This window comes from Ictidomys tridecemlineatus, chromosome 3 (assembly GCF_052094955.1).
Source record: "Ictidomys tridecemlineatus isolate mIctTri1 chromosome 3, mIctTri1.hap1, whole genome shotgun sequence".
NCBI lineage: Eukaryota > Metazoa > Chordata > Mammalia > Rodentia > Sciuridae > Ictidomys > Ictidomys tridecemlineatus.
In genome coordinates, this window is record NC_135479.1 from 87,642,529 (window position 1) to 87,665,456 (window position 22,928).

Consider the following 22,928-nt stretch of genomic DNA (forward strand, 5'->3'; position numbering starts at 1 on the left):
TCATATTGTCAAATTATTTAGAAAAGAATACTGACTGAGAAATTATTTTCCAGATATGTGAATCCTCAAAATCCTGTGAAATTGATCCTATTAAATTGAAAGAGGGAGATAATGTAGAAAACAATAAGGTAAGTTCTTATCATGCCTGCATTAAAAATTGGGTCTTAATGATGCACCAGTCTCCCACTTATGTTGCATTAATGCTCTGTGAAAGGAAGCAGTGCTGTTTACTTTTGTTTACTTTTGCATTAACCTACTATTCATAGCATCCCCTAGGACCAGCTTTTGTTTGTTTGTTTGTTTGTGGTACTGGAGCTTAAACCTAGAGGTGCTCTACCACTGAGGTATACCTTCATATTTTTTAAATTTTGAGACAGGATCTCACTAAGGTGCCCAGACTGGCCTTGAACTTGTGAGCCTTCTTAGTCTCTGGGATTATAGGCATTTTGCACTATGGCAGGCCCAGGACTAGTTTTTAAGAATTTTACGTCAGTGGTTTCACTCTGTTTTTGTTTCTGATTATCTCATTTTTGGTTTTAGTAACAGTTGTGGAGCTAGGCTATATCTAGTTGCAGCCTACATTCTGACTGTTCCTTGTAGGTCAGACTGATAAGTACTGCTAAGTAGTGTACTGACTTGGTCAGTCAATATTTTTAGTTGCCTCTGGGAAACTTATATATTAGGGTTCACAAGTTTTCGTTGTTGTGAATAATAGTGTCACATTGTCCTGTTATCTACATATCTTTTTTTTCTATTTTTTTTTTTTTTAAAGAGAGAGTGAGAGAGGAGAGAGAGAGAATTTTTAATATTTATTTTTTTTTTAGTTCTCGGCAGACACAACATCTTTGTTGGTATGTGGTGCTGAGGATCGATCCCGGGCCGCACGCATGCCAGGCGAGCGCGCTACCGCTTGAGCCACATCCCCAGCCCTATCTACATATCTTGAGTTATTTCCCTTTCCATCATTTTATTTTCTCTAGCTTCCTATGAAGTTTATTCTTATGGTCACCTCTTATGCCTAACAAGTCTAATTGATTAAATTAGGTCAGACTGTTAATTGCCCTTTACCTGAATGAGATTAGAGAAGGGAAACAGAGTTTTAGAATACTAGATAGTGACTGTCCAGTAAGTCTCATTTTCAGTGCATTTTTTTTTCCCATAAAGATTGTTGAAGATGTGTGGAAGTCAAATCTTAATGTTTCCTTTTAAATTTTGCAGGAAAATCTGCGTTACTATGTGGACAAGTTATTTAGTACAATTGTAAGATCAAGTATGAGCTGCCCCACTGTTATGTGTGATATCTTTTATTCTCTAAGGCAAATGGCTACTCAGAGATTTCCTAGTAAGTGCCTTATTTTACTATCCATAGCATTTGATATACTACATTTTTGGTAGGAATTTTGTGTTTTTGGTTTGTGTGAAATATTTAAGATTCATAGGTATAGTTTTCTTTAGTTTTTGAAGATAACTCCTGCTTTTTCCTGAGACATCTGGTTTATTTTTCTTATAATCTCAAAATACATAGTCCATTTAGTACAATATAATGGCAACTTTATTATATAAAGAACAATTCAAATCAAGAAACGCAAAAATTTAGAACTATAAGTAAACCTACCATATGCTTATGAGTTTGCTAAATATAATTTTAAAATCTTTGTTATTTTATCATCTTTTCTGGATATATGTATTCAAATAGTGATAATCTTTAGTTCCATACAGTTGACTAGATTTGACAATTTTGATAATGCTAAGGTTTTGGTGGTGAGATGTTTTTACAGAAGTGGTCTTTAACATTGGAAACATTTCAGCTATGGGCTGGGGATGTAGCTCAGTGGTAGAGTGTTGCCTAGAAAAGTATTATGTTAAGGTTTTGTTTGGAAATATTTCATAAAATTATGAGTTTCTCTTGTACTTTCCGTACTTGGAAGAACTCTTAGTTTCAGTACATCTCTGATATGTAAATATACTGGCTATAGCTGTCTTTCCAGATCTGTATATAATGGAGGTGAGGGAGCTACTTAAATTATCAGTCTTTCCCAGCTATGTGAAACTGTAAGTTTATTTCTGTAGCCAAATGAAGAGATATTGCTATTTTATTATTTTAAATGTATATGTTTATCTGCCCTGTGCTTAATTTACTCAGTACTAAAGTGGTGTGACTAAGTTGTCTAACTTGTAGATAAGTTCAGATCTGGATATCTTGGCTATTTATAGTAAAGACATAAGCATTAACCTCAAATAAGTATGCTAAATTTAGTCCTTATAACAAAAATAAAGGGTATAGAGACATTAACATATGAGAAGATGAAATGCTGAGTCAGTTATATTTTTAAAATAGTGATTTAGATCATGCTAACCATAGTGACTATTTAATGAGCTAACAGGCACAGTGCTAGCCCAGAGTATCCTTTCAACACTACTTGAGGTGATTAAATAATGAACCCAAGGTCAAGTGAGATTGAGTAAGTCTCAAACCTGGGCCTTGCCTACTTCAAAGCATGGTTGCTAATCACTGTACTCTAACTACCCAGTGATCTTGGCTTTAAATCTGTTTTAGCTGTTTAATTGTTGTTTATATAAATGATCTAAAACACACCTTATGATTTCTTTATAATTTCAACTGTATCTCTTTAACTATCTTTTTGTTGGCATCACTATTATTAGGTCTTCATATTGTCAGTCTACCCCAGTATTGGTAATTTTGTTGCCATGAAATATTTTCATATTTTCTCATTTATTCTTACTACCCTGGGAATATGGATGGAGAGTAGACAGACAGCCGGGGGCTGGGGGTGGAGAGCAAGTATTATTAAAGAACAACAAATTAAACAACTTGGTCGTGGTTATCTGTTGAGTGATTTATAAAGAGTTAAAACTTGACTCATACCCAGAGATTCTTTCTCTTACCACCTACTTCTCTACCATCTGATTGTCATGTTAGGTGTTTAGTCTGAAACAAATGCTGTAGATGAATGATCAAAGCCACCAGTAGTCTTCAGTTCATCTGCATTGTAATATGAAATGTTGATAGCTTTTCAAAGTAAAAATGTCTGACAAATTGTTTTTAATTATTCAGAAATCTTGATATCAGCAAGATTTTTAGGGAGGAATTAACAATAACCTAAAACTGAAAGGGATTTCAGTGTTACCACTAGGCAGTGCTAGATACTACTTTTATTTTTGTTATAGTTTCAAGAGTTACTTCTGGTAGATGAGGAAGGAAGTATTTTTTCAAATTAAAATCTTTCTAAAAGCTTAGTAGCTTTGCCTTTCATTTTCTTGAATATTATTTCTTTCAGATTATTTTAGGCATGTAGTGTTCTTTTAATTTAGTCATAATCATTACTATCATTTCATCAACTCAGTTCTTATTAGACAAATTATATTGCTCTCCAACTTAGTTTACATGTTTTTATGCTTTTTTACTTTATCATCTTTGTTTTTTAATTCAGTGTTTTGTGCATGACATTTCACCATTTTTTTCCTGCAGATGACCCTCATGTTCAGTACTCTGCAGTGAGCAGCTTTGTATTTCTTCGTTTCTTTGCTGTAGCCGTAGTATCACCTCATACTTTTCATTTGCGACCTCATCATCCAGTAAGTGTTCTTCTCAAAGCTTTATTCCATTTTTATTTATTTTTAGTAAAATGAAGGAAAGATAAAATAAGCCAATTTCACTTGACTCTTGTTTTCTTATAATTGATACTTAAATTTACTTGATATTTTTCTTGGCCATCAGCCAATATTTTAGATAAGATTAAAAATTTTACTTGTTAAGAGATTTTTTTTTTAAAGGAGTGATAAAATTCTGAAAATTATTGGTGATGAGCACAAAGGGGATTCATTATATTTTTCTCTCTGCTGTGTCTGTAAATTTTCATAATACAATGTTTTTTTGGTTTTTTGTTTTAACCTCATTAGTTACAGATGTCATTTTGATTGTGGTGGTGGTTGTTTTGAGTGGTTGTTAACAGAAATTGTTTTACTAGTTTATTAAAATACTTTAATCTTGTGGATATTTAAAAATCTCAGAGAACTCTAAATAGGCTCATTTAAAAAAATTTTTTTTAAGTTGTAGATAGACCCAATACCTTTATTTTATTTATTCATTTTTAGGTAGTGCTGAGAATTAAACCCAGTGCCTCATGTATGCTAGGCAAGTGGTCTATCACTGAGCTATATCCCCAGTCCTTCATTTTTGAAAAATGTAGGATCTTCTGTTGGAACATAATTTGGTAGCTCCATATATTACTTTTTATTTACCTGAGGTAGTATTGTAAATATATGAGATTTAAATTTTTTAAAGCTTAATATCTTTTTGTTCTGAAGCCTTATTTATTTATTTATTTATAGTTGTAGATAGACAGCATGCCTTTATTTTATTTGCTTTTTTTTTGTATGTGGTGCTAAGAATCGAACCCAAATGCCTCATGCATGCTAGGCAAGCACTCTGACACTTGAGTCACAGCCATAGCCCCCTGAAGGTCTTATTCATATATAAATAATAGCATTTATTTAGTGCTTACTTTCTGTTATGCCTGTTCTAACTGCTTTAGTTCTCCTAGTAAGACTTGGAATAAATTCTTTTATTACACCCAGGTACAAGTAAGGAAATCACAATACAGTAATTTCTTTAGGATCACACAATAAATAACTGATTAGATCTTACTCAATTTGGACTGAAATATTCTAACTCAGTCTTCAATCTGAGTTTTTAACCCTGTTTCTTCCAACCTCTTAAGGACTTGTGCTGTATTAAACATTATGTTCAGTATTGGCAATGCTCTCGAGAATTTCACAGTCCAGAAGATTTGCTTATTAAGTAATACAATGTAGGGAAGACATGTTTTAGAGTTAAACTGGGTTGAGTAATCATTCTTTCTGGATAGCTACATGACCTTGACTACTCATTTAACTTTGTGAAAACTGAATAGAACCACGCTGCAGTGACAGCAGCATACCCTTTCTTCTCAAAGGACAAATGTTCTGCATAGTCATAACACAGAGCGGGCCTTTGTTCGCAGGGCTATCCTTTCTGTTTCCTCTGTTACTTAAGTTATACAGACCTCTGGGCAGTGAAACCTTGGTAGCAGCATTTTATACACAAATAGAACACCCACCTCAGAACCCGTGGCTCTGCCTTGTACTTAGACTTGGAATTCCATATTCCTGTAACAGATGTTGAAATTAAATCCTTTTAATCATAGACTGTGTTTTAGGTCACTATTTTCCAATAAGTATTCCAAAAAGACTGCTTCAAAACTGCTATATAATTTTATTATTTGCTTTTATTTTCCAATTTTATTGCAATTTTTTCTTTCTTTCGTCATTCCTGGTGAGGCTTGAACCACATTTCTGCTTTTTTAAAAGAACCTTTGAATCTAATTGTCATTAACAAGACAATACTTATGATAAACAATCTAAAGCTCTGTACATAAATTTAAAGCTAGCTTAGTACCAAGTAAGGAATTTAGGTAGGTTGATTCTGCTATAGAAACTTGAGAGCAGGCAATGAATGATCCCAGTGACCAGTATTGAGGGGTACCGAGTAGTTTGGAGAACTGATGAAAAGTTGGTGGACTTTATACCTAGAAATTAATTGAATTGTGAGAAAGTGTTTTAATAGAGTAGAAGAGAAGCAAGTCAGATTGCAGAAGATGAAAGAATAAGTAGATAGATATAGTTTATCCTAGGAAATATATCAAAAGTGAGCTTTCCCCGCTGCTAAAAGACACTGACAGGGGCTGGGGATGTGGCTCCAAGCGGTAGTGCACTCGCCTGACACTGGCGGGGTGCTGGGTTCGATCCTCAGCACCACATAAAAAAATAAAAAGAAAGATGTTGTGTCCACCAAATTAAAAATTAAAAAAAAGGAGAGATATTTTTAAAAAAAAAGGACACTGACAAATTCAGGAATGTACACATGCATGTGTGTGTTTGTGTGTGTGTGTGTGTGTGTGTGTGTGTATGAATGATTTTTTTTAAAATTTATGGGTGATATTAACAGTGACATGGTAGACCACTTTTGAGAAGTTTAACAGCAAAATGAAGAAAAGGACTATCCTTCTCTACCACCATTCTCTCATTAATAGATCCTTTTAAGACCCAGCCAAGGCAGACTTTTTTAACCTGCTAGTCTGGTTGTATGCTTGTCTTGTGCCTATAGTATTGTGTGGCTCTCCTAATCATGACATTTTTCATGCTGTCGTATGAACATCTGTGTACAATCTTCACTTGTGGGCTATTAATACATGAAGAGCAGAACAGGAATATGTTCCAGATTTGTGTATCCTAAGCACATGGCACAGTGTATAGGACAAGTAAATGCTCAAGTGAATAAGTGAGTGAATGATGAAAGATGGTGAGAGCTTATCAAATGATGAGTGTGGTTTAAATAGAGGGAGAAATTGAAGAGAGAAGGGGTATACTACCAGATGGATATCCCATAGGATTCAGAAAGAGTGTCTTTAAAAGAAAAAGCAGTAAAATAAACCTTGGAAAAAAGATTGAAAAATCATGGTGAACCATATGAAAAATGTTTCTGTAGACCAGAAATAGACAAATAATAGCACTTTCATATGATTTAACCTAATACAAGGAAAAAGGATAGGAGAATGGTTACTAGGTTAGTTTGGGGTGAGAAATTCAACGTTTTAATAAATGTTATATAGCATCTACTGAGTGACAGTGGCAGGATATTGTAGTAGGTGCCATTGAGGAGGTAAATCCTGATCATCTGTGACTCATCTGTGAAAAATTATAGTAAGGGGAAAATTTAGTACAGCTTATACAGAAAGTACATCAGGGAATCAACAGCAGCCAGAGTGACGTAATTGTCAAACAGTATGGAAGACCATGTTGATGTAAATAAGCTTCTGCTATTCTGAAATTGAATAAAATGTTTTGTTCCCTTTCACTGATTCAAGGAAGAAGTAATCTAAACCACTGAATTTAAAACGAAATTTGACTGGAAAAGTCTTAGTGAAATTCAGTTCAAATTCAGTTTACCAGGACACCTGAAGAATATTACTTTCTTAAAAGGCAGAGAATTTTAGGGCCTTTTATAGACATAATGGAACCTGGGTGTTCCAACTAAAGTATTTTGTGATTAACCTTAATCCAGCTCTGTAACTGTTTTGTAAGTATCTTACAGAGGTCATTTCCCAAATAGTCCTTCTTTTCCAGATTGCCTCACATTCTGGTTTTTTCTTCCTCTTTTGTTTTCATTGTGGGGATTTTCATTGTGCAGATTCTGTTTTCATTTCTGTTTTCACTGCCTGTTTTCATTGTGAGGATACTAAGAAAATTAAGGAATGTCAACTAAAAATTATACTTGTCTACATCTAAATTTTCCTGAATTTTCTTTTAATGAAAGGTATTGTTTTACTTTAAATCCCTAAAACAAAGAAAAATGGTCTGTGTCCTGGTGGGGTGTAGTTGATTCCATGGATATGTGGATTGGTGAAAACTCAGCAGGCTATACATCTAAGACCTAGTCACTTCACTGTATGTAAATTATATCTCAGTTTATAAAAATAAAAAACAATGGCTTATGAGAAGGGGATAGAGAATAGCTCAGGGGTAGAGCTCTCACCTAGCAAGTGTGAGGCCCTGGGTTCAATCTTCAGCTCCACGGAAAACAAAACTCATGAGAGAACACCATTTGATCAATTTTATTTACATTTACTTTTTTCAGGTAGGCAGGCCTGTAAAAACACTCTAGATAATAGACCAAATAGTTACCTTCGGGTAAGATTCTAAGTGAATGGGATGACTACTCATTTCTTAGTCTAGCTTTATGTCTTTCATGGTGAAAAGAGTTGATTGTAGAAGCCATATAAATTATTGAATATGCTAAATGGATTGAGCTCAGAAAATTTGGAAACTACTATTTTAAGATATAAGTTAGAAAAAAGTAGATAACAGTCAACATTCCAAAAACGAATATGATTTGTCAGGTAAATACTTTCCATACTGTACAAAATAACTTGTTTATAGTATTAGTTAAATTATGGCTTTCAGAAGTAACACATCAATCATTAAATATAATTACTTTGAGAGGAATTTTCAATTACATGTGCCTTCTTCAGTCTCCTAATTCCTTAGTTCAGTGAGTTGTGTGCCGCCTTGTTTATATTATCTATGTTGGTGATTTGAATGAACTCTTTTGAGTCACTGGTTTTAGAGACATGTAGCTCATTCACTCTCCTTTTTATACAAATTGTGTTTCTTGAAAACTTAATGAGAATTTTGGTCTTCTTGAATTCTCTAGGATGCACAGACAATTAGGACATTAACTCTCATCTCAAAAACCATTCAAACTTTGGGAAGCTGGGGGAGCCTTTCCAAAAGCAAGGTGAGTCTTCACATATTTTCTTTTCACACTTCTAATATTTTCTTTTCACACTTCTAATTATTATTCTATCTTATGATTCACCTACCTCCTTCCATATTAAAATCAAAACCGGGGAGGGGAAAAAATTATATACACATAGATGCAATAGTTATCTTTTAGGTAGATGTTGCATCTTAGTCACCTATTAAAAAAGACAGTTTTACTCATCCTGACACACCTGAGGAGGGAGAAGTCCAGTAAGAAACTTCAGGAGCAATCTGGTTATCTAACCATCTATGCCATAATCACCTACCATCTTTAAAAGAAGTCCTCAGCTCCAATCCCTATTATCTGGATATATATATAATCAAACCCTTTCAACCCTTAATCCTCAGCTTAAAATAAAGTCCATTATTTTCTTAGTTCTCTACTTACCCATAAATTCTCTGTTTTTTCTTAGTCAAGTTTCAAAGAGACATTCATGTGTGAATTTTTCAAAATGTTTCAAGAAGAAGGATATATTATAGCAGTTAAAAAGGTATGGGTTTTTTGTTTTTTTCTGAAAATAATAACGTGTCATATTATTATTCCTAGGAGTCAAACTCCAGTTTAAAAAAAGAATGTTTAAACTATCTATCAAAAATATTCTCCCCCCACCACCACCAACTTTTCCTCTCATAAAAAGCTATGGGTTTTGTAGTGGAGGGGGATGGCTTAGTGAGCGATAGAGCATCTATCTAACATGCACAAGGTCCTGGGTTTAATCCCCAATATTGCAAAAAAAAAAGAAAGTCATAAGTTTTTCCACTAAAACAGTGTCTAAAGAAGTTTTAGGAACAGCTACTCTTGCCACAAATTATAAAATTTCTATAGTTAAGGTTTCTTGACAGTAACACTATTTGGAGCCAGATAATTCTTGATTGTATAGGACTGACCTGTTTTAATTATAGGATGTTTAGCAATATACCTGAATTAGATGTCAGTTCATCCCTGGTTTTCACAACCAGAAATGCTCCAGATGTTTCTAAGAGTCTCTGAATTATAAAATTGCCTCTAGTTGAGAACCTCTGGTCTAGGGGTAAAGGCCTAATGTGCCTGTAATATAAGGGACATTTAATTACCATAGTAAAAATATATGAATTATTGAACATTTAATGAGTAACACATTTGTGGCAGTAACCAAAGGTATGTTACCAAAAAATTAAAATATTCAGATGGCTATAGTATATACCATCCTAACATGAGGGCAGAAACAAAAAGAAACTATGTGCTTCAAAGTTGAGAATGTTTTGAATGTCTTAATTTCTTTAGTCTTTTTAAGCAAATATATGAAATACATTTTTTATTTGCTCTTTTTAGATATACACGAAAGTAGAGTATATTTTGACATATTATATATACATGGTGTATAACTACTCTAATTAGGATCCCATTCTTGTGGTTGCACATGATGTGAAATTACACAAGTCGTGTATTCTTATATGAGCATAGGAAAGTGATGTCCAACTCATTCTGCTGTCTTTCCTATTTCCCACTTTTCTCCTCTCCCTTCATTCCCTTTTGTCTAATCCAGTGAACTTCTATTCTTCCCCTCCCCATCCTCCCTTGCTTGGGATTAGCATCCACATATCAGAGAGAACATTTGGCCTTTGGTTTTTTTAGGACTGGCTTGTTTCACTTAGCATGATAATCTCCAGTTTTATTCATTTACTGGCAAATTTCATTCTTCTTTATGACTGAGTAATACTCTATTGTGTATATATACCACATTTTATTTATCCATTGATGTGTTGAAGGGCACCTAGGTTGGTTCCATAGCTGAGCTACTATGAAATTGAGCTGCTATAAACATTGATGTGGCTGCATCACTGTAGTATAAACCAAGGAGTGGAGTAACTAGGTCAAATGGTGGTTCCATTCCAAGTTTTCTGAGGAATCTCCATACTGCTTTCCAGAATGGTTGCATCATTTGCAGTCCCACCAGCAATGTGGGACAATTGAGTGTACCTTTTCCTCCACATCCTTGCCAACATTTGTTGTTGCTGTGTTCTTGATAATTGCCATTCTGACTGGAGTGAGGTGAAATCTCAATTTTAATTTGCATTTCTCTGATTTCTAGAAATGATGAACATTTTTTCATATATTTGTTGACCATTTGTTACTTCTTCCTCTGTGAAGTGCCTATTCAGATCTTTTAACTATTTATTGATTGGGTTATTTGGTTTTCTTCTGGTGTTAAGTTTTTTGATTTCTTTCTATATCCTGCAAATTAATGCTGTATCTGAGGTACAGGTCATAAAGATTTTCTCCCATTCTATTATAGGCTTTTTCATTTGATACCATTTTATTTATTGATTATTGATTTTACTTCTTGCACTTTAGGGGTCTTATTGAGGAAGTCAGTTCCTGTGCCCATATGTTAGAGTTGGGCCTACCTTTTCTTTTAGTATGTTCAGGATTTCTGGTCTTATACCTAGGTCCTTGATCCACTTTAAGCTGAGTTTGTGTAGGGTGAGAGATTGGGGTTTAATTTCATTTTGCTACATAAGGATCTCCAATTTTCTCAGCACCATTTGTTGAAGAGGCTATCTTTTCTCCAATGGATATTATTGGTGCCTTTGTCTAGTATGAGGTACTATATTTTTGTGGGATCGTCTCTGTTTCTTCTATTCTGTCCCATTGATCTATTTACTGTTTTGGTGCCAATGCCATGCTGTTTTTGTTACTAGAGTTCTATAATATAATTTTAGGTCTGGTATTGTGATGCCTTCTTGATAAGGATTGCTTTGGCTATTGCTAATTTTTCAAGATGAATTTCATTAGTGCTTTTTCTATTTCCATGTAGAACATCATTGGAATTTTGATGGGAATTTCATTGAATCTGTATAGCACTTTTGGTAGTATGGTCATTTTGACAATACTAATTCTGCCTAGCCAAGAACCTGGGAAGTCTTTTCCTCTTCTAAAGTGCCCCTCAATTTCTTTCTTTAGTTTTCTGTAATTTTCATTGTAAAAGTCTTTCATCTCTTTTGTTAGATTAATTCCCAGGGAATTTTTTTTTTTTTTTTTTAGAAGCTATTGTGAATGGGATGGTTTTCCCAATTTCCCTTTCAGGTGATTTGTCATTGGAGTTTAGGAACACAATTGATTTATGAGTGTTAATTTTGTATCCTGCTTTAGGAGTTCTAGAAGTTTTGTGGTGGAGTATTCTGGGTCTTCTAAATATAGAATCATGTCCTTAACTAGCAGAGATAGTTTTAGCTCTCCTTTTCCTATTTGTATCCCTTTCATTTCCTTCTTTTGCCTGATTGCTCTGGCTAGAGATATTCGAGGACTGTGTTGAATAGAAGTGGTGAAAGTGGTTATCCCTGTCTTGTTCCTGCTTTAAGCCTGTTAATATAATGAATAATATTTATTGATTTCTGGATGTTGAACCAACCTTGCATCCCTGGGATGAAAACCTGGGGAGTTCTTATTCACAATAACGATATAATTTGGTGTCTGTACCAGGACACTTTTAAGAGTAATAAGGAGTATATAAGCCTAGTAAATCCCAAGTTTCCAATATAACCAATGGCATGTAAGTTAAAACTGAATTTTTTTTTATGATGTACCTTTTTGCATATTGTAATATTTGCCCGTTTCTCCATTTAGTTCTTGGATGAAATTTCATCAACTGAAACTAAAGAGTCCAGTGGTACAAGCGAGCCTGTGCACCTGAAAGAAGGGTAATTGAATGAAACTAGACATGAAAGTTATGTTTCAGTGTAAACATTAAATACAAAGAGCATGGGTCTAGGAATGAGTTTCTGTTCTTATGCTAGGATTATCTAGGTCACATTAGTCAGGTAGGTCACCCTCACTGTCCTTCAAATTAACAGAGGGGCACAACTCCCTGTCCATAATAATCCCATGTTGTTTCAGTGAAATAGGTATTAGAATAGTTAGAAAAAGTGACAGCGTTATTCAGTTTTAAAGTAAGCTAATCATGATAGGAAATTAAGGGGGTGATTCCTTATTTGGCCCTTTTTATTCTGTATGTAGCATAATTTTAAATACTATATTAATTAAAGACTTCATCTCCTAGTACCTCCAAAATAAATACAAGAATCATAAATAGCAAAAATATTGTTATATACTTATTACAATTTTGCATGTCATTTAAAATTAAAGGATCATTCTTTGTTATGGATGAACCAATTGAATTTTGTAGCTAAATATTTACCTCTTGTTTTGACAGTGAAATGAATAAAAGAGCTCAGGGAAGAACTCGAATTGGAAAAAAGAATTTCAAGAAACGATGGTTCTGCTTAACCAGCAGGGAGCTCACCTACCACAAACAGCCAGGTAGTTGTGTTTATGCTTTATTGTGGGTTTCTCCCTCCAGTTCTCAGTGAAGCTTTCCTTTTTGTTTCTTTTCTTTCTTTCTTTCTTTCTTTTTTGAGAGAGAGAGAGAATTTTTTAATATTTATTTTTTAGTGGATATGATGTGTCAGTGGACACAACATCTTTATTTTTATGTGGTGCTGAGGATTGAACCCAGCACCCCGCGCATGCCAGAGCGCGCTACCGCTTAGCCACATTCCCAGCCCCTCCTTTTTGTTTCTTAATTCACTATAGTGAATTCTTTCATAGTAGTAAAAGTGTCTCATGGTGATATAAAGAATAAAATAGATAGCTGACAAGTGACACCATGTAAATTATATTTTTTGCACACATTGAATTTCTTGTGTTACTAGAAATGACATTTTTTTCAGTATGTTTTGTTTTCTGAAATACCCTGGTAAATCCCTATTGTTGTAGTCAGTATAGAAGGAAGAACAGTTAAACCCCTTAGTACTTGGAAGTTACTTTAACTCTTAGGCATATCAGTAGGATTCAGTATCAAATGAACAGGACTATTTCTGTGATTTCTTTTTTTTTTTTTTTAGAAGATATCAGCTAAAATTCACCACAGTCATACCATAGATTGTGGTCCCTGTACAATTGTCAGATTCATTGTAGGCTATTGCCCAGCCTAACCCAAGATGGAGGTTTATAAGTTTGCCTCCTAAAAAGACTGTTGTCACAAATAATTATAATGTCAAGGCCCTAGATCACAAATAGTAGAATCTCATTCATCCAAAGTGATCAGGATCCCAAGATATTCACTTAACCAAGATTCTGAGTGAAGAATCATTTAAAAAATAAAACAAAAAGATGCATATTCTTAGTATTTATAATTTTTTAGCATTTTGTTTAGTTTTGGTTGTGTGTGTGTGTGTATGTGTGTGTGTGTGTGTGTGTGTGTGTTGCTGAGGATTGAATCCAGGACCTCAGCCTATTTGTTTACCAATCTTTGGATAAAGAACCCCAGTCTTTGAGTACGACAGTATAGATTGGAGTATAGATTGTACTTCCTCCTTTGTCTTTTTTGTGTAAATATATTTCTAATGCTTCAATTTTCAGGTTGAATATTTTCCAAAGTGAATCTAGATCTGAAAGAGAATCCACGTACAGAATCCTTTTAGATTTTCAGGATAGTCACCCTGAATTTCCTACCTTCTGTCTCACCCCAACATCAGTTTTATTTGTATGGGCATGAGTTTTCTTTTTCGAAGTCTTTTCAAAAAAGTCTTTTCCTGGCTTTCAAATAAATGATAAACTTATTAGTAAAGAGACTTATTTTGTCACTTTATATAATATTTACAATATGGAGAACTGGTATAGTTTTGGGAGCAAAGCCAATGGAGTTGGTAAGCAAAATAGCCTAACCAATGGTAGTGGAAAGGTGTAGGCATAACAGAATAGCCTAGGGACCAGAAACATTCAACATCTCATGAGCATCTCTCAGTGGATTTTACAGAGGAAGTGAAACATCTTATTAGTTAATCCATCAAGTCTCTTAGATGAAGTTCTGGTAAGAGAGCTTCCACTATAAATTCTAGAATGATAACAAACATCAGATATAAGATACTTTTGAGAGACTGTAGGCACAGTTAAATAGATTGCTTCACTGGAGATTAGAAGAATAATAAGAATAGAAGAATAATTTTAAAAATAAGAAAATAATAAAAAATAATAAGAAAAAAAATTTTTTTAAGAGACTGAGTTTCACTGTGTTTCCCAGGCTGGTCTGAAACTCCTGGGTTCAAGTGATCCTCCTGCTTCAGTCTCTGAAGTAACTGGGTTTACAGGTATGTGCCATCATACTAGCTAAGGAAAAAAAAAAAAAAGTTTTGTTCCATAATTCTTTAGGAACAGCTTAGCCAAATTATATGTCCAAATGTATTAGTAAAAAACAAAATGCATTGTATTTTTAGACACCCCATTTCTTATAGCAGATAAATACTAAAACAAAGATCAGTGGGATATAGATAGGATATTTCAAATATTTTAGAAATTGCAGCTTATATTGATTATGTTCTCACCTATGAATAGCATAGGTACCAATTATGTACACTTAGTTATGTTTACATTTAAATAAATGAGTTACTTTTTCCTCACTTTAAAGCATTTCTAATCTAAACCAATATTCTAAAGTCATTTGTTTATAATCTCCTTTAAGAATTATATAATAGCTATGAGCCCTTCTAGAAAACCGAACATAGAACATAGACACAAGAGTTTGCATTTAATTTCACAGAGTTCATAAACCTTGAACCACTGTTCTGTCCAATGGCTTTAAGAGGATAAAATTTTATAGAATTAGGTCACTGTTGTATAAAACAAACACCATGGAACTTCGTTGTTTTCACGTTGGAGGAATGAGACATTCATTTTGGAGGTTTTGAGATTATTTCCCAAAGCCTACAGTTAAGCATTCATGCTTTTTGTTTTAACTATTTTGATGAATTTTTCTCAAACTGTATTACATGCTTTCCTGCCTTCTATACAAGAATTCATTAAATGAAAGTTTACTTTTTCTAGTTGACTTGGGGCTATCATTAATAATATTATTATGTGGTACTCTGATTTCGTGATATTTTCAGGGCTACTTATGGGTGTGTGCAGCTGTTTATTCCAGCTAAATGCCTTTACTCCCCAGCTGACCTGGACTGTTCTGCTTTTTATGTATTCTGTGTTTGTATTAAGCAGTTTTCTTCATCTTATGGTCAGGCTGTCTACTTAAATTCCTGTGTTGTCAGGGAACCATTACATAGCATCCTATTCCCACCTCAATCACCAGCCTCCACTTTTTGCTGCTAAGTTTCTGTAAATGAGGGTGCCCAAATTATATTTGTTAAAATTATGCAAAAGATTACAAGGCTTCCAGTGAAGTTAGTAGGACTTTTCCCTATGAATAAAGCACATGGGCTTTGCATTTCCTGGTTGTTCAGCAGATGTTTTTGCTTTACTTCCTGTTTCCTTGCTGTTTTCTAGATAGCTAGGTACCAGTTAAGTAATCTCTTGATATATTTACTGTGTAACTACGGTGTCTGAAAGAATGCCTCCCAGATTTTCTATAGCACAGCTTTACATAATTTAATCTTTCACTCAATCTCCTGCTAAAATGTATTATTCTGAATCAATATTTCTACCTCAAAGAAACAAATAAGTGGTCTCTTTCCAATTTTCTTGAAAATGAATTAATAGAATTTTCTCAGTGTTAAGGATTTTTATCCAGTAAATTGTTGAATTTCTGATGCCCACTTACCACAGTTACTAATAAGCAATAGTAAGCAAATTATCTTCAGTATAGTTAAATTAATGTGTAGCAAATGAGTGTTAATCAAACACTCAATCAGCTATCAGTAATGATTACCTTGACAGCTTTTTGTTGATATGTTGATTGTGCTTATGATTATGATTTTTATATTACTATACTATAATGTAGTCATATTCTACAAGAAAAATTCTCCTAGTTGTATGCTGAAATTAAAAGTTATTTATGTTCTAGTGTCTTTGTGACTCATCCATTCTCATTTTTTGCATTTTCCATATGGGACCATACCAAACTGGCTCTTATAGTCCCTTTAAATTGTGTTTTTTACATTCATGCTTCTGCATATGCTCTATCTAGAAATCCTTTTTTGTTCCTTCTTCCATTGTGTAATCTGGTGTCCTTTAAGCTTCAAATTAAATATCAGCTGTTTATACATGTTATTTTAAACCTCTAGCCACCTCAGTATAGCTATTCCTTTATTGTACTTTCTTAACCACCCTAGCTTTATAACATCTGGTGCAGTATAGTCACTACTTTTATCAGTCTCTTCCTCTAGTCTTTTAACATGCTCTGTGGTAATGGCCATATTATTGGGGGAATAAAGGCTTTAGTAAATGTTCTTCAGAGAACACCAGGTCTTTCAGATGTGCTATCATCTGAATTACTTTGAGAACCACAGCTCTAAGTTTTACTAAACATACTAATAGGTTATTAACAAATTTGTCTTTGAAATTCCTTTCTATAAAATTTGATATTATCTACTTTTGAAAACGTTATTACAGTAATAAGGGGAGAGAAAATAATGCCTTAAACCAGTTGGTTGCAGTGGAAGTGATAAAAATGAATCCCATTCCTGATCTCTTTTAAAGATAGTCATCAGAGGATTTGCTCAAGGACTAGATACTAGGAGTGAGAGAGGCACCAACAACTAAAGGGATGATGTTATCTTTTTAAAAATAAATGCATGGAGGTGGGCATGGTGGTGCACACTTTCCCCCATACCCATAAAATCACTTCCAGCCTATGCAGTGTGAAGTGGCTAAAATTCAAGCAGAAACCTGCAGTTTTATTAGTTTGAATATCAAAGGATGGAGTTCAGGGCTGGCAGTTAGGCTGGATGTGGAGGTGAGGAGAAGAGAAGCCATTCAATCTGCATCTGAAATCCATAGCTAACTCTTAGTTTGATCATGCAAGGGGAAATGCCACAGAGGCTCATGAAAAGCAATAACTGAAAATTTTTAAAGGATGAGCAAAGATTTCAGCTTTTTTCCTCCTCATGGGAGATAGACTTTAGAATTTTACTTAGAAAAGTTTAGTAAACACCCCAGAATTTTCATGGAAATCTTAAAAAGGTGGTGATTTAGGAGGATTAAGAATAGCAGAGTATGGGGCTGGGGATGTGGCTCAAGCGGTAGCGCGCTCGCCTAGCATGCGTGCGGCCCGGGTTCGATCCTCAGCAGCACCACATACTAACAAAGATGTTGTGTCCGCCAAGAACTAAGAAAAAAATAAATAAATGTTAAAATTCTCTCTCTCTCTGTCCCCCTCTGTCTCTCACTCTCTCTTAAAAAAAAAAAAAAAAAAAAGAATAGCAGAGTATAACCAGGCATGGTGGTACAGACCTGTAATTCCATCTACTCAGTAGGCTGAGGTAGGAGGATTACAAGTTTGAGGCCAGCATAGGGAACTTAGCTAGGCCCTATCTCAAAATAAAAATTTAAAAGTGTTAGAGCACTTACTTAGCATGGACAAGGCCCTGAGATGAATCCTCACTATCACAAAAATAAACAAATGCCAAAATATAGTATAAACAACCAAGATTCAGAGTGATCAACTGATGTTGTAACTGTTAAAGGAAAGACTTTGTAGTCTCAGTAGCATTTCATCTGTAATACCCAGTATATAGTGAAACATGATAACTTGAAAAGAAACAGGAAACCATGGTGCACAATCAAGAAAAATTGCAGTCAGTGGGAGTAGATCCTAGATGATCTGCATGTTGGAAATGGCAGACATGGATTTTAAAGCTATTATTATAAATATTTCAAAGACTTAATGGAAAAGGTCGTCACAATGAGTAAAGAAATGGGAGAATCTCATCGGAGGAAGAAAACTACGAAAAGGAATCAAATGGAAATTTCCAAATTGAAAAGTATAATATATGAAATGAAAAATTCACCGTCTGGGCTTCTTAGCAACAGAATGGAGATACCAGAAGAAAGGTTCAGTGAGCCTGAAAACAGATCAGTGGATACTTGACCCACTTAGGAACACAAAGGCGGGTAAAGCAGAATGTGGAACAATATCAGGCAATCAAGCATTTGCATGCATGGTCATACCATCCCAGAAGAATAGTAGATAAAGAATGGGACAGAAAAAATATTCGAAGAAATAATGGCCTAAAATTTCCCTCATTGGTAGGGGGGGAGAATCATTATAAATTTTACAGATCTAGGAAGCTCAATGAACTGCAAACATGATGAATACGAAGAAAACTCCACTGAGACATGACAATCAAACCAGCAATAAAGAAAAATCTTGTAAGCAGAGGAACAAAAGACAGGTTACATATAAGGGAACTATAGTACAGTTGACAGCTAACTTCATGTGTGAAGTCACCGAACTTTAAAATGCTGAAGGAAAAAGTTCTCAACCTAGAATTATTTGAATGAAAATTTCCTTCAAATATGAAAATATCCTTTAGATAAATAAAAGCTGAGAAACTTCATTGTCAACAGGCTTTATGATAGGAAATGCTAAAGGAGATTCTTCAATCTAAAGGGAAATAATACCAAATGAAAACTTAGGTCTACAAGAAGCAATGAAGAACACAGGAAATAGTAAATATGTGGATAAATGCAAGAAAATCTTTGTTTTCTCAGTTCTTTAAAAAGTAACTTTTTAAGGCAGAATTTATAATGTTGAATTGTGGTTTTATAGCATATCTGAATATAAAATGTATGACAATTGTAGCACAAAGGAAGGGGATAAAGTAATTTATTTTAAGGATCTTATATTTTATGAAGTGTCACAAAAATAATTTTAAGAAAACTGATGAGTTAAGACTGTATATTAATAACAGGCTCTTAGAGGGGTAAAAAAATGAATATAACTAACCAGACCCCTCTTCCCACCCCCAAAATAATAAGAATGGCAAGAAAAGAAGAACAAAGGATCAAAAATCAGAGGGGGCAAATAGAAGACAAATAACACAATAATGGTTTAACTATATCAATAATTAGAGTAAATATAAATGAACTGTATTTGATTATTACAAACTGACTAGCTTTTTAAAAAAGCAAGATCCAATAGTATACTTTCTGTAACATATGACTTTAAATATAAAGATGTAGATAGGTTGAAAGTAATTAGACGGGCTGGGATTGTGGCTCAGCAGTAGATTGCTCACCTAGTATGGGTGGGACCCGGGTTCGATCCTCAGCACTACATAAAAAATAAATAAATAAAGGCATTGTGTTGTGTCCATCTACACCTAAAAAATAAATATTAAAAAAAAAGTAAGTAATTAGATGGGAATAGACAAAATGTAAACTTAATAGTAATCCTAGACAAAGTAGTCTTTAAGACAACTTTTTCCAAATAAGTAAAGGCATAGTTCATAATGCAAAGAGCATTAATGAGGAAGGCATAATAATTCTAAATGTGTGTGTGCCTAATAATAAATTCATTGTAGTTGGAAGAGACACAGAATTGAAATAGACATGTCCACAATCAGAGTTGAACATTTTGATATTTTTCTTTCAGTAATTGATAATATAGGCCAGGAAAATCTGTGAAAATATATAAATTTGAAATAATATCCTGAATCAACTTAATCTAATTTAAATTTATGTAATATTACACAAAATAAAGAACACATGTTTTTTTCCTGTAAATATTGGAATATTCAGCAAGCTAGACCACATAGTGGAGCATAAATCTCAGTAAATATCAAAAGGTGGATGTTATACAAAATAAGTTCTGACCACAACAGAATTAATAAACTTATGATATCTAGAAAAGCCTTCAGATATTTGGAAATTAAATAACATTCTTCTAAGTAACCTGTAGGTTAAGAGACTCCAGGGAAATTTAAAAATATTTTTAAATAACCATGACAAAGTTTGTGCGATATAGCTAAAATGGTACTTAAAGAAAAATCAATTGCTTTAAATGTTCACATTAGAAAATGAGGAAAATCTTCAAGACCTTAGGTTAGGCAGAGTTTTCTTATGTGTGTTATGTTTGTCTGCCTCATAAAAGAAAAAATTGGTAAATTGATTCTCATCACAATTCAGAACTTTTTTTATTTTATTTCAAAAGTCGTCATTAAGAAAATAAGAGGGAGGGAAAGGGAGAGGATCATGAACTAAAATCAATCTTCATGCATGTATGAGTTTGTCAGGAACTGAGAATGGGAACCAGACTAAACTGTCAGGGCACATGAGTGATCGTCTGGGAAAATGAAACTGTACTTAAATTTGTTTATTCTGATGATTGCACCACTCACTAGTGTTACAAAAATATATTCAGATATACACTTAATATGGATGAATTTTATGATATGTAAAATATTTGTCTGAATAGTGCTATCAATTGTATTTTGTTTTTCTAGTTTAAGTTTCCAACTTAAGAAACTAGAAAAAGAACAAAATAAATCCAAATTAAATGGAAGAATAGCAAAAATAAAGAGAATAATCAAAATAGAAAAGACAACTTAATAGTGAAAAATAACAAAGTTAAGCTTTAATACAATTGAAAAAATGCCTAACAAGATTGATCAAAGGAAAAAAAAAAAGAAAACACAAATTAACATTATTAGGAATGGCAGAGGAAAAGATCATTACAGGTCCCAATGACATTAGAAAACTAATAACTATTTTGAGCAACTTTCTATCAATAAATATGCCAATTCACATGGATGGACAAATTTCCTAGAAAAACACAGCTGATCAGAACTGACACAAGCAAAAGTAGGACATCTGAAAAACCCTCTCTGTTTTTGAAGAAATTTGTGATAAAAACAAACTCCAGGTAAGATAGATTTACTGGCAAAGTCAGCCAATTACTTAAAGAAGAAATAGTATCAACCTCAAACACAAAACTCTTAGAAAATAGAAGGAAAAGCCGGACATGGTGGCATATGTCTATAATCCCAGGCACTCGGGAGGCTAGGTAGGAGGATTACAAGTTTGAGGCCAGCCTCAGCAACTTTAGCAAGGCCCTGAGCAACTCAGCAAGACCCTGTCTCTAAATAAAATATAAAAATGAGCTGGAATATTGCTTAATGGTTAAGCACCCCAGTACCAAAAGTTAAAAAAAAAAAAAAGGAAAGAATACTTATGAACTCATCTTTTGAAGACTGTAATTCTGATGCTAAAACCAAAGGTTTTACAAGAAAAAATACATAGAATGAATTAATTCCAGCAAGAGGAAAAGGATAATTCATCATAACCAAATGGAGTTTGTCCTAAGAATGCAAAGTTAAATATGTGAAAACCAATCAGTGTAGTTTGTATTAATGTAATAAAAGAAGTAAATTATGTAATTATCTCAGTTCACAAAAAGTCCTTTGAAAATATTTAACACCCGTTTGTGATTTAAAATAAAAAACTCAGCCAATTGCAGTGGCACATGCCTGTAATCCCAGTAGCTCACGAGGCTGAGGCAGAAGGATCTTGAGTTCAAAGCCAGCCTCCACAAAAGTGAGGCACTAAGCAACTCTGTGAGACCCTGTGTCTAAATAAAATACAAAATAGGGCTGGGGATGTGGTTCAGTGGTTGAGGGCCCCGGAGTTCAATCCCTGGGTGCCCTTGAAACAAACAAAAATGAAGTCGAGAAGATAATATCCTTAATCTGATCAAAGTTGTATATGAGAAATCTGGAGTTAAAAAAGCAAGGATTATCCACTTTGGTAAGGTCCATTCAATATTTTACTAGAAATTATAATTAAGAACAGGCACAGTTATATATAAAAATCCTAAAGAACATATCAGCTACTGGAACTAAAAAGTAAATTTAGCAAAACTTTGAGATTCAAGATTAGTATATACAAATAAACTGTATTTTCATAAACTAGCAGCAGAGAGCAAAATTTTAAAAGTCATATTCTTTTCAATAGCAATTCCAAAAAAGAAACTCTAAAATACATAGAAATAAATTTTTAAAAAGTACACCCCTAGGACTGGGGATGTGGCTGAAGCGGTAGTGCACTCGCCTGGCATGCGTGTGGCTCGGGTTCGATCCTCAGCACCACATACAAAGATGTTGTGTCTGCCAAGAAATGAAAAATAAATATTTTTTTAAAAATTCTCTCTCTCTCTCTCTCTCTCTCTCTCTCTCTCTCTCTCTCTCCCTCCCTCCCTCCCTCCCTCCCTCCCTCCCTCCCTCCCTCCCTAAAAAAATCTACAAAGCCTTTGTTTGTAGATTTGTTTTTAAAAAATAAATAAATAATTAAAAAGTACACCTCTATGTCAAAACTACAAAACATCACTGAGATAAAGACTTAAATAGAATATGACGTATTTTTGTAAATTGAAGATTCAGTATGAATCTTTTTATGAAGTCACTTATCCCCCAAATTCATCTTGATTTGAACACAGTCCTACTTTTTGCTTTTTTGCAAAAACTGACATGTTGATTCTGAAATGTATATAGATGGAAAAATAAAGAACAGAAAAAAAAATGTCAAAAAGGTGGAACAAAGTTCAAGGACTAATTTTCAAATTCAAAATTAAGGCTGTCATGAAGACTGGGGTATCTTTGTAGCTTTAGCATAAGAGGAAGATTGGTAGACTGACAGGAGTGTCCAGAAAAAGACATAAGCAATCCACTTTTGACAGTGTTTCAATAAATATATCAAGGGCATCCAATAGAATTGTCAGCCATGGGACATGCAAGGATTTCTTACAGAGGGCATTAAAAGTACTGATCTTTTTTCCTAAAAA

The 22,928-nt window shown here is 33.9% G+C and overlaps 1 protein-coding gene across 2 annotated transcripts in view; it reads left to right on the forward strand.

Moving 5' to 3' along the window:
• Positions 1 to 22,928, forward strand: part of Rasa2 (RAS p21 protein activator 2) — a 113,293-nt gene that overhangs the window by 75,697 nt on the left and 14,668 nt on the right. Inside the window, exons 13-19 of one of the 2 annotated variants that reach the window (XM_078043422.1) lie at positions 54 to 128; positions 1,219 to 1,342; positions 3,491 to 3,597; positions 8,273 to 8,356; positions 8,796 to 8,873; positions 11,990 to 12,063; positions 12,576 to 12,685. In XM_078043422.1, the coding sequence (XP_077899548.1) occupies positions 54 to 128; positions 1,219 to 1,342; positions 3,491 to 3,597; positions 8,273 to 8,356; positions 8,796 to 8,873; positions 11,990 to 12,063; positions 12,576 to 12,685 (652 nt within the window). The remainder of the gene's footprint in view (positions 1 to 53; positions 129 to 1,218; positions 1,343 to 3,490; positions 3,598 to 8,272; positions 8,357 to 8,795; positions 8,874 to 11,989; positions 12,064 to 12,575; positions 12,686 to 22,928) is intronic. The other variant, XM_078043423.1, reaches the window with a different exon arrangement.